The sequence below is a fragment of the Nannospalax galili genome, unplaced genomic scaffold (assembly GCF_000622305.1).
Source record: "Nannospalax galili isolate Female #2095 unplaced genomic scaffold, S.galili_v1.0 scaffold278, whole genome shotgun sequence".
NCBI classification, from domain to species: Eukaryota; Metazoa; Chordata; class Mammalia; order Rodentia; family Spalacidae; genus Nannospalax; species Nannospalax galili.
In genome coordinates, this window is record NW_008347536.1 from 11,836,719 (window position 1) to 11,851,009 (window position 14,291).

Here is a 14,291-nt window from a genome sequence, read left to right on the forward strand (position 1 = left end):
CTTTTCCTTACTTCTAACAAAAAAACATCGGGATCCACAAAGGGGAACTTTAGCTCAGCTCCCATTATGTCACCATTCGGGCCCTGACAAAGCTCCTGGTTTGGCCTCCAGCTTTGAACCACCCGGCCTCTTCCTTTTACTCCGCCCAGCCTCCCTTGGCAGGGTTGCGCTCCGACTTCCGGTCCCTCGCAGGAGTCCAAGGCAGCGAGCCAATCCGCGCACACCGTGACCGGGCAGTCGAGCATCAGGAAGTGGCCTCTCTATCCCACCCAGAAACGCGCTGCCTTGTGGGATCGCGGCGAAGTCGCCCGGCTAGGACGGCTTTCCGAGGCGCTGTCCTGGACTACGGAAGCCGAGAGGGCCCACCGGCAGTTATGGCGGCGCACCTTAAAAAGCGGGTTTATGAGGAATTTACGAAAGTGGTTCAGGTGAGCTCCGACAGGACCCCGCCGGACGGTCGGGGAGGGAAGGTGATCCGCAGAGTCTTTGCCAGACAGTGGAGAACCGACTTTGAGACCGGCGCCAGGCTCCGCGTCAGTGGGCGTGTTGGGTTGAGCCGCTGTGAACTGTGATGTGTTCTTTGACACCACCCTCCCCCCCTTAAAAAAAAAAAAAAAAAAAGTCCGGGGCTAGAACCCAGGGCCTTCGGCTTGCAAGCACCTACTGAGCCACACCCCCAGCCAACTTTTTTTTTCAACGCAAAATTATCAGAAGAAACAAAGTGCCTTACAAAAGCTGTTTCATTTTGCTCTTGCACAAAGCCATGCCAGACCGGGTTACTTTTTTTTGTTTGTTTGTTTTCTTTTGGTCTTTTTGAGACAGGGTCTCCCTGTAGCCCCAGCTAACCTGGAACTCGCTATGTAGACCAGGCTGGCCTTGAACTCACAGAGATCCACCTGCCTCTGCTTCCCAGTGCTGTGACTTTTTCATTTTCACGTGAGGATTGAGGTTTGTCCCTGTGCACGGATGCAGCCAGTTGGTGGCCGAGACCCTGCTTTGCTCTTATGCTCTAAGTCCCAGAGACAAGTTGGGCTGTATGCAAAGCAGAAGGGTCTGGTGAAGGGGGCTATAGCATTCAAGGCCAGGACAACGCAGGGGAGGGTTATTAGGCTAAGGAGGGGCCATCATTAGTGCAACACCTCACTGAGGGGCGCAGTACTATCCTGTGTTGTTTAAAGGGAGGTGGGCCAGGCCCCTGTCAGAACTGTCAGTGTGCTCCATGTGTCTCTGTGGAAGACACTGATCTTGCTTCGTTCTGCCTGCATGTATGTAAATGCACCTGTGTCATGCAATACCTGCGGAGATCAGAAGAGGGCGTTGGATTCCCCAGAACTGGAGTTACAGGTTGATAGCAGCCATGTGGGTGCTGGGAATCGAACCCAGGTCCTCTGTAAGAATAGCCAGTGCTCTTAACTGCTGAGCCATCTCTTCAGTCCCTTGCTTCCCCAATTTTAATGTGTATACAAATCACTAGGGGATTTTTAAAAAAAATTTTTTTAGTAATACTAGGGATTGAACCCAGGGCCTCATGCATGCTAAGGCTAGTGTTATATCTCTGAGCTACAGTCCCTGCTCATTTGGTGATTTCATTACAATGTAGACTCTATTCAGTAGGTCTGTGAGTCAAGATGCTGCATTACTGACCAACCCCCAATTTATGCTAGTGGATCATTCTTAGATCTTTAGACTTGCAAAGTAGTACCACTCAGTAGGAAAATGATCTTTTTTTTTTTAAGATTTAAAAATTTTTATTTTACGCGTATGTGTTTTGCCTACAATTGTATGTATGTGCACTGCATGCATTTCCTGGTCCACATGGAGGCCAGAAGAGGGCATCAGATCCCCCTGGAACTGAAGTTGCAAGGGATTGTGAGCCACCATGTGGGTGCTGGAAACCAAACCTGAGTCCTCTGCAAGAGTAGCAAGTGCTTTTAACTGCTCTAGCTCCAGGAAAATGATTCTTAAACCTTTCAGTCATTCATTAATTCAACAAGAGGTTTTTTTTTGTTTTGTTTTGTTTTTTTTTTTAAACGTACATGAGTGATTACTGTATATTGTGTGGTAGAAAGTATTTGACTACAAAGTCAGTGTACATGAGGGTCCCTGTCTCTTAGGAGCTACAGTCTAGTGGGAGAGCCAGAATAGCGTATCCACGATTATCACAGTGAGATAATTACACCACAAGTCAGTATTCTTCTGTTCTCCTTTCCAGTCCTCTGTTTCCTGAACCCAAACTCCCTAGTCCTTCAGTGATTTTTTTTCCCACCTCATCATTTCTGTTTTGTAACATTTGTTCATAATTTGTCCATAGTCTGTATTTAAGTTCGTTTTCTCTTTAGTCTAACTTATTTTAATTTTTTCATACAATAAAAACTTTTTTTTTTTTTTGAGACAACATCTCATGTAGGGTAGGCACTCAACTTGCTATGTAGCTGAGATTGACTTTCAGCTCCTGATCCTCCTGCCTCCACCTATGGAGTGCTGGGATTATAGGTGTGTACCACCATGCTTAGTTTATGCAGTGTCTCCTCTTCCCTCCCTGCCCCCTTTTCTTTGTTTAAAGATTTATTTTTATTGTTTTTTTATTTGTGTGTATTTCTGTGTGAATGTATGCCACGTGTGCATGCCCTTGGAGACCAGAAGAGGGAATCAGATCCCCTGAAATTGAAGTTATAGGCAGTTGTGAGCTTCCAAATGGTGCTAGGAACCCAATTCTGGTCCTCTGGTCGAGCAGCAAGTGAAGGTATTGGAAACATTCATATTGCTGTACAGTGTCACTTCTTTGTCCCCCACAAGGTTCCTTCTTCCAGCATGTCATGTTTTGCACATCTCTGAACTTACTGTCTCTTTTATAAAGTGCATGCTATTCCTCCTTTTTATTCTATACCTAGTGGGCTTGTGTTTTTGCTTCAAGACCCAATTGAGACCTCAGCAAGAGGTCAGTCTCTCCTGCTTCTGTGACACTGTTGTACTTGGCTATTTGATCTTACCACTCAGTGCTGAGATAATTGCCAGTATATGTATCTCCCCACTAGTATGGGTTCCTTGATGGCAGAAATAATGATTGGCTCATTATTTTCCATAGTTGAACCACTGCCTGGCTCCCTAAAATGTTACTGACAATAGCAGAATTGTTCTCTTATATTACGTATCCCTTGGGAGAAGAGTCATTCCTAGCTTTTGAACCAACTGCAGCCTATATAACACTGAAGACTGGATTTGTGTTTGTGATCTTAATGTTTCTTGTCTTCTGAGTGCTGGGATTATAGGCATGTACACCTGGCCATTGGAAAAGCTTTATTTTGTAAGCATAATTACCTTAGAGTGAGATGAAATTTAGCATTCCAGGTCTTTTTCCTTTTTCCTTGTGAAGATGGGGGGTGGGGGAGACAGAACTGTTGTGTCTGGTGCTTATTATATGTATGTACAGTAAAGATACAATAATTAGACTTCTCACATATTCCTTTGGAATGGTATTGACATGCTATTTTATAGAAGAAACAGAAGGCTTCACCTGGCCAGTAAGTAGTTATTGAATGCAAATTCTTCTGACTTCAAAGCTATTGATCTTTTTATTTTTTCATGCTATAAACTGTTACTTATGGTAGATGCCACTATGTAGCAGTTCTGTAACAAAATAGTCTAACTTCTAAAGTTGTTTAACCAAGAGTGAAGGCTGGGTGTGGTGGCGCACGCCTTTAATCCTAGCACTAGGGAGGCAGAGGCAGGCAGATCTCTGTGAGCTCAAGGCCAGCCTGGTCTACATAGTGAGTTCCAGGACAGCTGGGGCTACAGGGAGACCCTGTCCAAAAACAAAACAAAAACAAAGCGTGAGTCCAGTTTGTTCTTAGAACTGTTCCTTTCTTGTTTCTCTCAGAGCTCTTCTCTTTAACCAAGAGTGTATTCTCTATTTAAACAGAACATCCAGCATGACTTGGGAAAGGAACGAGGAACTTCATCTTATTTGAGAAAAATTTTCCTTTTCCAACCCCTACTGACCCAGAACAGCATACAAAACCACACACAGACGTTCTGTCAGCCTAAGCCCAAATGCTCTTTTGAAACACACAATGTGGATAATTCATTACTTTCAACATGCTTCCAAAGTCTCTCAGGACTTCCAGTGATGGAATTATCACGTATATGTTATGTGGGTCAGGGACATATGTTACTCTGTATCAGGGGCAAGGAAGGGTCACGAGGGAGAAGTAGGGAACATGGTTTAAGATTAGAGCTGTGTTGTGTTGTGTGTTTAACTTAGCTGATAAAAGCTAATTACAAGAGGAGCCTAAGGTGCTGAGTGAGATAGTTTACATTGTATCCCTAAAGGCTAGCTAGATTGAAATAAGGTGATTGCACAGTAGGAAGGCAGATTGAAATGGCAGTGTTGAATGATCTCAAAACATAAGATTAACTTTGGTGGAACTGGAGAGATGGTTCAGTGGTTAAGAGTACCGGTAAATCTTGCAGAGGACCTGGGTTTGATTCCCAGTACCCACATGGCAGCTAACAAGTCTGTAACTCTAGTTACAGGGAATCTGACACCCCCTTCTGACCTCCAGGCACTTTTGCATACATACAGGTATTACACTCATACACATAAAAGTAATAAATAAAATATTTTTTAAAAAAGATTAAGTTTGGTTCAAGGTTAGTAAGACAGCAGGCATTGCCAGTAAAGTCATTCCCACAGTTTCTGACTAGAATCATCCTGATAGAGCACGTCTGAAGGACATAATGGCCAAGCACACTAAAATGATTGTAACATCTTATGTTAGGGTACTTTTCTGTACCTGCCCATTGTGTCCTGACTTAAGCCTTAGAGTGATAGGTCCCTTTCTACACAAACTTTAAAATTTTTTGTTTGTTGGGGCTGGAGAGATGGCTCAGCGGTTAAGAACACTGGTTGTTCTTGCAGAAGACCTGGGTTCAAATCCCAGCACCCACATGGCAGCTAACAACTATCTGTGGCTCCAGTCCCAGGGGATCCGACAGCCTCTTCTGACTTCCTTGGGCATTGCATGACACAGGTGCACTTACCTACATTCAGGCAATACACGCATACACAGAAAATTAAAAAAATTAAAAAAGTAAAATAAGAAAGTTTTTTAAAGTTTTGTTTTTGAGGGAGTTTCACTATTTAGACCAGGGTGGCCTTGAACTCACAGAAATCTGCCTGCCTCTGCCCCCTGAGTACTGGCATTAAAAGTGTGTGTTGCCACACCTAGCTTTTAATTTTTTAGTGTTTATCTTGCACTTGCACACACAAGTGCAGAGCATGTGTGGAGGGTAGAGAACAACTTGTGAGAGTTGGATCTTCCAACTCTGATGTGTGTTCTGACAACCAAACGCACATTGTCATGATGCTTGGCAAGCATTTTTTTTTTTAAAAGTTTCTATGTTTATTACTATGCATCCCCCCTTACACTACAATCTAAGCTGAGTGGTATGTTGCCAATTGGCAGCAATTTCTCAAATCAAAGTGTGCGAAGGAAACACTTGTGTGACTCTGTCTGGTAGAAGATGCACTCGGTGCTCTCCAGACATGAAGTAACTAGCAGAGCTGTCAGGCGGGGGTACACCCTGCCTTGGTCCGAATCCATGGTGAAAAGCTGGATGTCCTGTGGGTTCCAGTATAGATCTACTGCTGAGTTGTAGACCAGAGACCAGACATAGGGGATGAAAAACTCCTGGGGTTGCTCCTCTTCCACATATTTGAATTTCACTTCTGGAAATTTCTTTAGTCTGTCTTAATCTGCCTAAATTTCTTTAGGCAGTGCAGCAACCCCTTGTTTAATGATTTCCAAGACTCATTCCACTGACAGTTCAGCTTCAGCTTGTAACAGCCTTGAGCTGAAGAAAGTGATCACCAGATCAATATTTTGTATTATATCTTGAAATGAAGGATGAGTTCAAAATTGCTCAAAGAGGTCCCATTTGTAAAGCAGTGTGTACACCAAGTTTGGGTTGTGGTGAAGAGAATTTTTCAGGTAGGAGTTGATCTCCAACATCATTCGAATCACTTCAATGACATTGAGGTCCTGTGCATAATCTGGTAGAGGAACATCACTGGAAGTCATCAAACCTCTCAAGGACTGGGTGGCTTGTTCTGGAACTTTGTTGTGTTTTTTTAGACAGCAAAGAAAACAAACTGATGATCCTCTGGGCAGCATACTGGTAGAGAGAACAAAACTGTGCTGACATATTTGCTAGAGCTGCAACAAAACTGTGCTGACATATTTGATAGAGCTGCCGTGCAGTTTGTGTGAAGCTACTTGTCTCTTGTCCTGGTCATGTTGTACTGGATGGTTCTTATTACAACCAGAATCAGGAGACTCCCGAGGGAAATTTCAGTTAGAACTCATTCTGAATACAAAGTAATGTTTTTTAATATCACTTCATGAATGGACCTATTGAAGCCATCATCTTCTGTAAGGATCAACAGTATTATAACAAAGAATTTCTTCCTTCAACATGATACAGAATCTCAAGAATCAGTAGAAGATTTTCCATATCTGTTCAAGCCAACATGTACGTTCTGACATTGCTATTCTGCTGGAGCAGTGTCCAGGAGGAGCAGTGCTTGATCAGATGTCTGCTGTTCACACAGGGCTGTGTACAAACTGTTAAAATTAATCTGGAAGGCATGTGGAATTGAAGAGGGGAAAGGACTGCTGTCTTACTTGTTCTTAAAGGGCATGATGGCCTGTCTGTAGGGGTTTGGTGTCTCTGGGGCATTTGCCAGCTTTGCCAGCACCAACAGACAGTAGGCTCTGGTTGGCCAGAGGGGAAGTAAGCTCTGGAGAGGCGGCCACTTTGGCAGCAAGCATTTTAAACCACCGAACTGCTAATACTGCATTTCTTAACTCCTACTAGCTAAATATATACGATATAAGGGAAACATTATTTCCATCAAATGAACCCAAGTTTAATTTGCAGACTTTGTTTTCAGTTAGGTTTTCATGTCTTCTCTACTGTCTTGCAGCAACAGCAGGAGGAAATTACTACTAAGAAGCTTCGACTAACAAAACCAAGTAAATCTGCGGCACTCCACATCGATCTTTGCAAAGCCACCTCCCCAGCAGATGCTTTGCAGTACCTACTCCAGTTTGCCAGAAAGCCCGTAGAGGCAGAAAGTGTGGAGGGAGTAGTCAGGATTCTCCTGGAACATTATTACAAGGTAAGAAGATCTTGAGGACCTGGTAGAATTATGTGTGAGAACTGTTGTGTCTTCAGAATGGGTTAATGTTATAGATAAGTAAGAAGGCATTCATTCAAAAGCTTTTTGCCATCTTCGTGTGCTAGGCACTGTGGATACAGAGATAAAAAGAGGCAAACCCTGTCTTCAGAGGCTTATGGTATACTAGATCGAGACAGACATGAAGATGATAAAGTGCGTCATATTGCTGAAGGTACTGTGAGCTGTGTGTAGAGTGCAGGGATTGCACAGAGGAAGAGTTAATATCAGCCATGACTCTTGTGCACCCATCTCTGGAGTATAGTATGTTCATTATCCTGAAGTTCTTGTTCTAATTTGAGGCCCTCAGACCTAGCCTTCTTTTCATTTATTTTGTTATATTTATTTTATGTGTATGAGTGTTTTGCCTTCACCATGTGTGTGCAGTGCCTAGAAGATGGTGTTGGATCCCCTGGAACTGGAGTTACAAATGGTTGTTAGCTGCCATGTGTGTGCTGGGAATCAAACCTAGGTCCTCTGGAAGAACAGCCAGTGCTCTTGACCACTGAGCCATTTCTCCAGCCCCTAGTCTTCTTTTCTTAAAGTGGTATTTTTTTCTTCTTTTAGAAGGTCTCACTATGCAACCCAGTATGGCCTCGAACTCATAATCTTCCTGCCTTAGCTTCCTGAATGCCGAGATTCTAAGTATTTACTACCACACTTAGCTATAGAAGCCTCTGTGTGTGTGTGTGTGTGTGTGTGTGTGTGTGTGTGTATCTCAGGCTGCTGTGAACTGGATATATCCCTGCCTCAGCTTTCTTTCCAATTTTTGTTGTTTGAGGGGTGGGGGCAGTATATAGTATGTGTGGTGTGTGTATGTGTGGTTTGGGTGTCTGGCATGTGGTATGTGTGTATGGTATATGTGTGTATGGTATGGGTGTATATATGATGTAGCATGTGTGTTGCATGCATGTAAGTGCATGTGCCTATGTTCACACATGTGGTCAGAGGAGGATGCTGGGTGTCTTCCTCTGTTGCCCTCTGACCTACTCCCTTGAGACAAGGTCTCTTACTGAACTGGAAGCTCACCATAGGCTTGCTGGCCAGTGAACTCTCTGAACCTGCCTGTCTCCATTCTTTGAATGCGAGGGTTACAGGCACACAGCCTTGCCTGACTTTTTATGTAGGTGCTGAGGATGTGAGCTCAGGCACTCTGCTCATGCCCAGCAAGTGCTCTTAGCAGCTGGCTATCACCCCAGCCCCCTGACACTGCTGCTGCTTTTTATAAGGGTTCTTTATTTTTTTAAAAATTTCAATTATGTATATATGTGTGTCTGAGTGTGGGTTTCTACACATGAGTGCAATGCCCATGGAAGCCTGAAGAGGGCATCAGATCCCTTGAAGCTGGAGCAGCAGACTGTTGTAAGCTGCCTGACATGGGTGCCGGGAACCAAACCTGTGCCCTCAGCAAGAGCATTGCATGCTCTTAATGTCTGATCCATCTCTCCAGTCCCTGCCTCAGCTTCTTGAATGTGGGATTAATGACATGTACCACCACACCCAGCGAAATTTTCCTTCCTTCCTTCCTTCCTTCCTTCTTTCCAACTCCCTCCCTCTCCCCCCCTCCCTCCCTCCCTTCTCTCTGACTCTATTGATGTGCTGGGGATTGAACCCTGGGTTTGTGACTTCTAGGCTAAATACTTCTAGCCCCTAACCATTTAAAAAACCTGTGTGCGTGTGCGTGTGTGTGTGTGTGTGTGTGTGTGCACCAGTGCCACAGAGCATGTGTGGAAGAAGTCAGAAGGCAACTTATGAGAGTCAGTTCTCTCTTTGCACCATGTGGGTTCCAGGGATCAAACTCAAGTTGTCAGGCTTGACAACAAATGCTTTTACCTACTGAGCCATCTTGCTGGCGTACCTAACCATTTTTAAAAAATATAATATATTTATTTTTATTTTTATGTGTATGAGTGCATTCCCTGCATCTAGGTAAGTGTATCTGTATTGTGCAATGCTCATGGAGGTCAGAAGAGGGTGTTGGATTCCCTGGAACTGGAGTTACGGATGGTTGTTAGCCACCATGTGGGTGCTGGGATTTAAACTCCGGTCTTCTGCAAGAGCAGCCAGGGCTCTTAACTGCTGAGCCATCACTCCAGCCCCGAAAAATATAATGTTTTTTATTCTTTGAGAATTTCACACACATACACAATGTATTTTGATCACATCTACCCTTGACTTCCCCTACCCTTGACTTTCCCTGAACACCCCCAACACACACCCCTCCCAACTTCATGCCTTCTTTTTTCTTTAAAATTTTAATTTAAGTGTTTTATTATTGTATATATATATGATGTGTGGGTATGTGGGGGTGTGTGTGCATGACGTGTGTAGATGTCAGAGGACTACTTTGTGGAATCAGTTGTCTCCTTCTGCCTTCACATATTCTGAGGCTTGAACTCAGGTTATCAGTCTTGTGGGTCTAGCAGGTTTTGTGTGGTGCTGTATCAGGGAGGGTAGAGTGGGAGTAGTTGGTCCGTACAGCCTCAGTGTAACTGGGGTTCTAGTATGTGGGGGAGGGCAAGTTGTAAGTCCTTCCTTGCTAGTTCTCTCAGACCCCTGCACTCTACCTCTTCTGGCCCTGCAGGTCCTGCATATGTCCTGCCTAACCATGTTTAAGTGTACAGCTAGTGAAACAGTGCTGGGGTTGAGCCAAGAGCCTTGCACATGCTAGACAGTCTTTCTACCACTGAGCTATACCCAATCCCTGAAGATCTGAAATTGTAGCCATTAAACAGTAGCCTCAATTTTCCCTCTTCTCCAGTTCCTGACAACTACCATTCTGCTTTCTGTTTCCATGATTTTAAGTATGTAATCATCTTACACTGCTAGAACTATACAATATCTGTCTTTTTGTGACATATCAGAATTTTCTTTCTTCTTATTTCCCTTCATACTGGGGATTCAACTCAGGCAAGTAAGTGCTCTACTGCTAAACTATCTCTAGCCCTATTTTTTATTTTCATTTTGAGACAGAATATTACTTGCTCAGGCTAGCCTTGAACTCACTTTGTAGCTTAAGTAGGCCTTAAATCTGTGATCCTCCTGCCTCAGTCTGCCATAATTTTCCTTTTTTATTTTATTTATTATTTTTATTTTATGTGTATGAGTGTATTGCCTACATGTATATAAGTGCACCTGTGTCATGCAATGTCCGTGGAGGTCAGAAGAGGGTGTCATATCCCCTGGATCTGGAGTTATGGATGGTTGTTAGCTGCAGTGTGGATGCTGGGAATCAAACCTGGGTCCTCTGCAAGAGTAGCCAGTGCTCTTAACTGCTGAGCCTTCTCTCCAGCCCCCGATAATTGTCCTTTTTAAGGTTAAATAATATTCCATTGTGCATATAGACCATATTTTGCTTATTTTTTCTTTTGTTTATGGATACTTGGTTGTGCTTAAAGCTGCTATGAATATAAGTGTACAAATATCTCTTCAAGATCCTGCTTTTAATTAATTAATTAATTTATTTATTGGTATTGTTTTTAAGTGGTGTGCACATGTATGTGTATGTGTGTTTGTGTGTGCAGGTACACTTCCCTGTGCTTGTATGGTGGCCAGATGTTGACATTGTGTGTCTTCCTCTAAAACTTTGCACCTTAATTTTTGAGAGAGCTTCTCACTGAACCCAGAGCTCACTGTTTCCACTAGCCTGGCTGGCCAGTGAGCCCCTTGGCCCCCCCCAGAATCCACTTGTCTTTTCTCCCCACCAGTGTAGTTACAGGCATGTGCTACCATGCCCAGCTTCTGTGTGGGTGCTGGAGATCCAAATCAAGGTCCTTGTACTGCACAGCAAGCGTGTTGCTCACTGAGCCATCTCCCCAGCCCCCCTTTTTTTGGTGTTTTGAGACAGCGTCTCACTTTGTAGCCCAGATCAGCCTCAAATTCATAAGCAAACCTCCTGCCTCAGCCTCCAAAGTGTTGGGATTATAGTTGTAAGTTACTATTCCTGGCAAGACTGTTTCAGTTATTTTGAGTATATATCTGAAAGGGAATTTCTGGATCATGTGCTAGTTTTATTTTAATTTTGTGAAGAACTTCCATACTGTTTTTCGCAGAAGCATTACAATTTTATATTCCTATAAAAGGGTTCTTAATGTCTCCATTTTTCTTGCTAGTACCTGTTTTGTGTGCTTTTGGTAACATTGCAATTTTGATTTGCATTTCCCAGTGATTAGTGCTATTGAGCATCTTTTCATATGCTTATTGGCTAGTAGTATATCTTTTTTGAGAAATGGCCAAGTCCTTTGCCCTATTTATTTATTTATTTATTTATTTATTTATTTATTTATTTTTGTGTGTGGTAATGAGGACTGGCCCCTGGGCCTCGTGCATGATTGATAAGCACTCTGTCACTGAGTTATATCCTTAGCCTTTTTGTTTTTTAAAAAATTATACACATGAGCTGGGCATGGTGGCGCACACCTGTAGTCCCAGCACTTGGGAGGCAGAGGCAGGTGGATCTTTGTGAGTTCGAGGCTAGTTCCAGGACAGCTGGGGCTACAGGGAGACCCTGTCTCAAAAAGACACAAAAAAAATTATACACATATGCACACACACGTGTATGCGTGCTCATACACACGTACACGCACATACACTTTTTGAGTCAGGGTCTCATGTACTCCAGGCCAGGTAGCCTGGAGTGTGCAGCATACCAAAAACAAGAGAGAGACCTTCCTCAACAAGTGGAAGAGAAGAACCAACTCTCGGAAGTTGTCCTCTGACTGCCACATGTGAGCTGTGGCACATGTGTACCTGCAAGTACATGCACATGCTTTTAGACAGATTGATAGGTAGATAGATACCAAAAGTTGTACGTGAGGTGTTGGAGTTGGTCATGCTTGGATGGCACTTGATCTTTCCAACCCAAATTTAAATACTTTTGTCCTTGGTATAGACAGACTATTGAATCTCACCACTGGCAAGGCATTCCCCATCTTCCATTTCATATATATTAATGGAACATCTTTGTAGTTTTGGGTATTGTGCCACATACTTACATAAAGCATGAAGAAAGGGACATGCTCTTTTATGTCTTGGGGAAACTTTTAAAAATTTATTATTATTATTTTGTTTTGTTTTGATTTTTGTTTTTTGGTCTTTTTGAGACATGGTCTCCCTGTAGCTCCAGCTGCCTGGAACTCACTCTGTAGACCAGGCTGGCCTCGAACGCACAGAGGATCCACCTGTCTCTGCCTCCCAAGTGCTGGGATTAAAGGCATGTGCCACCACGCCTGGCAAAAATTTATTATTTTTATTTTATGTGTATGAGTGTATTGCCTGCATGTATGTAAGTAAGTGCACCATGTGCAGGCAATGCCCACAGAGGTCAGAAGAGGGTGTTGGATCTCCTGGAACTGGAGTGACAGATGATTGTTAGCTGCCATGTGGGTGCTGGGAATTGAACCCAGGTCCTCTGCAAGAGCAGTCAGTGCTCTTAACCTCTGAGCCATTTCTCCAGTCCCTTGGGGAAAATTTTTTACCACAGCAATCTTGGTGCCATTAGAGGTCACCCTCTCACTATTTAAGCTAAAATGGCCAGACATCCTTCTCATTCTCTGTTGCAGTTGGGACCCAGGCACATGATCTATATTATATTAGTCAATTACAGTTGTTTGTCCGAACCTTCTAATCAGGATCTGGTGGTCCAAGAAAGTAGGTGAGTGGAGGGTTCCTCCTAGCAATAAGAGTGGCCTCTGAAGCTCCCACTTTCCAGGGACTCCAAGGGTCCCCAAGGCAATGTTGGGTTCCAGGGCCAGCAGTATTGGGTGAAGTGGTTGTAACATCTAGCACTGACTATACAGTGGAGATAAAGTACTTTTAATGCCAAATGCACATTGTTAGTTTTAGACATTAGAGACATCAGGAAGGCATAACAGTTTCTCTTTGCCATGCTGACTGTCACATACTGATGGAGCAAAGGTAACTCTTGAGACATATAAAGTTAATTTTTCAGAAATGAAGCCCTAGAACACTTGGATCTTTGAATAGCCTTTGGGATGTTGGTTTCCTGTGTTCCTGTGTGTGGGTTAGTTAAGGGTAGACCACCAGGATGACAGTTGCTTCTTTTATTTCAGGAAAATGATCCATCTGTGAGACTGAAAATTGCATCATTGTTGGGTTTGTTGTCAAAGACTGCAGGATTCTCCCCAGACTGCATAATGGATGATGCCATTAACATACTACAGAATGAAAGTAAGTTGCAGTTTGAAAGCTAAATAGTCAGAGCTGAACTCTTTAGCTCTTTTTGTAGAGAATTTACAAGAATTTTTTGTGGTAGTGGTTATTAAAATGAATTTTTTTTAAAGATGGGCTCTTACTGTAGCCCACGCTGGCCTGGAACTCATTCTGTACTGAGTAGCCAAAAATCTTCTTGTCTAAGTCTCTCAAGTGCTAGGATTATAGATATGAGACACTATACGTGACTCTTAAAAGGGAATTGGAAGACAATTTAATAAAATATGGATATATATTTACATTAGGGTTAAAATACAGTTTTATGGTCTAGGGGTATAACTCAGTTGTAGAATGCTTATCTAGCATTCATGAAGCCCTGGGTTCAGTCTCCATCTCTGCATAAACTGGTTGGGATATAGTTCAGTTGGAAGAAAGCTTCCTTAGAATGCCTGAAGTCCTGGGTTTGATTCCCCCATCACTGCATAAAATGGATGTGATGTCTCACAGCTGTAGCCTAGTGCCTGGAGTGGAGGCAGGAGGAGGATCATCTTCAGCTACATGAGGAGCTCAAGGCCAAACTGGGCTAGAGACTCTGATAAATAAATATTAAAAATAACTATCATTTGTTGATTACTGTTTAATAAAAAAACTTTATCTCAATAACTATCATTTGTTGACTGTTACAAAGTATATATTTATAACAGTTTATTTAACACAGAAATTAGTGTTTTTTGTTTTTTTTTTTTCTAAGACAGGGTCTCCCTATAGCTCTAGCTGGCCTATAACTCATTCTAGGCCAGGCTGGCCTGGAACTCACAGAGATCTACCTGCTTCTCCATCCTGAATGCTGGGATTAAAGGCATGTATCACCACGCCTGGCCCC

At 43.1% G+C, this 14,291-nt stretch overlaps 1 protein-coding gene and 1 pseudogene across 2 annotated transcripts in view; one reads left to right on the forward strand and one right to left on the reverse strand.

Annotated features, from left to right (window-relative positions):
- Window positions 1-293: 293 nt before the first annotated feature.
- Window positions 294-14,291, forward strand: part of Ints4 (integrator complex subunit 4) — a 102,219-nt gene continuing 88,221 nt past the window's right edge. The window contains exons 1-3 of one of the 2 annotated variants that reach the window (XM_008844206.2): window positions 294-428; window positions 6,986-7,180; window positions 13,309-13,426. In XM_008844206.2, the coding sequence (XP_008842428.1) occupies window positions 375-428; window positions 6,986-7,180; window positions 13,309-13,426 (367 nt within the window). In that variant the 5' untranslated portion in view covers window positions 294-374. The remainder of the gene's footprint in view (window positions 429-6,985; window positions 7,181-13,308; window positions 13,427-14,291) is intronic. The other variant, XM_029568852.1, reaches the window with a different exon arrangement.
- On the reverse strand, window positions 5,478-6,830 carry LOC103743039 (annotated as a pseudogene).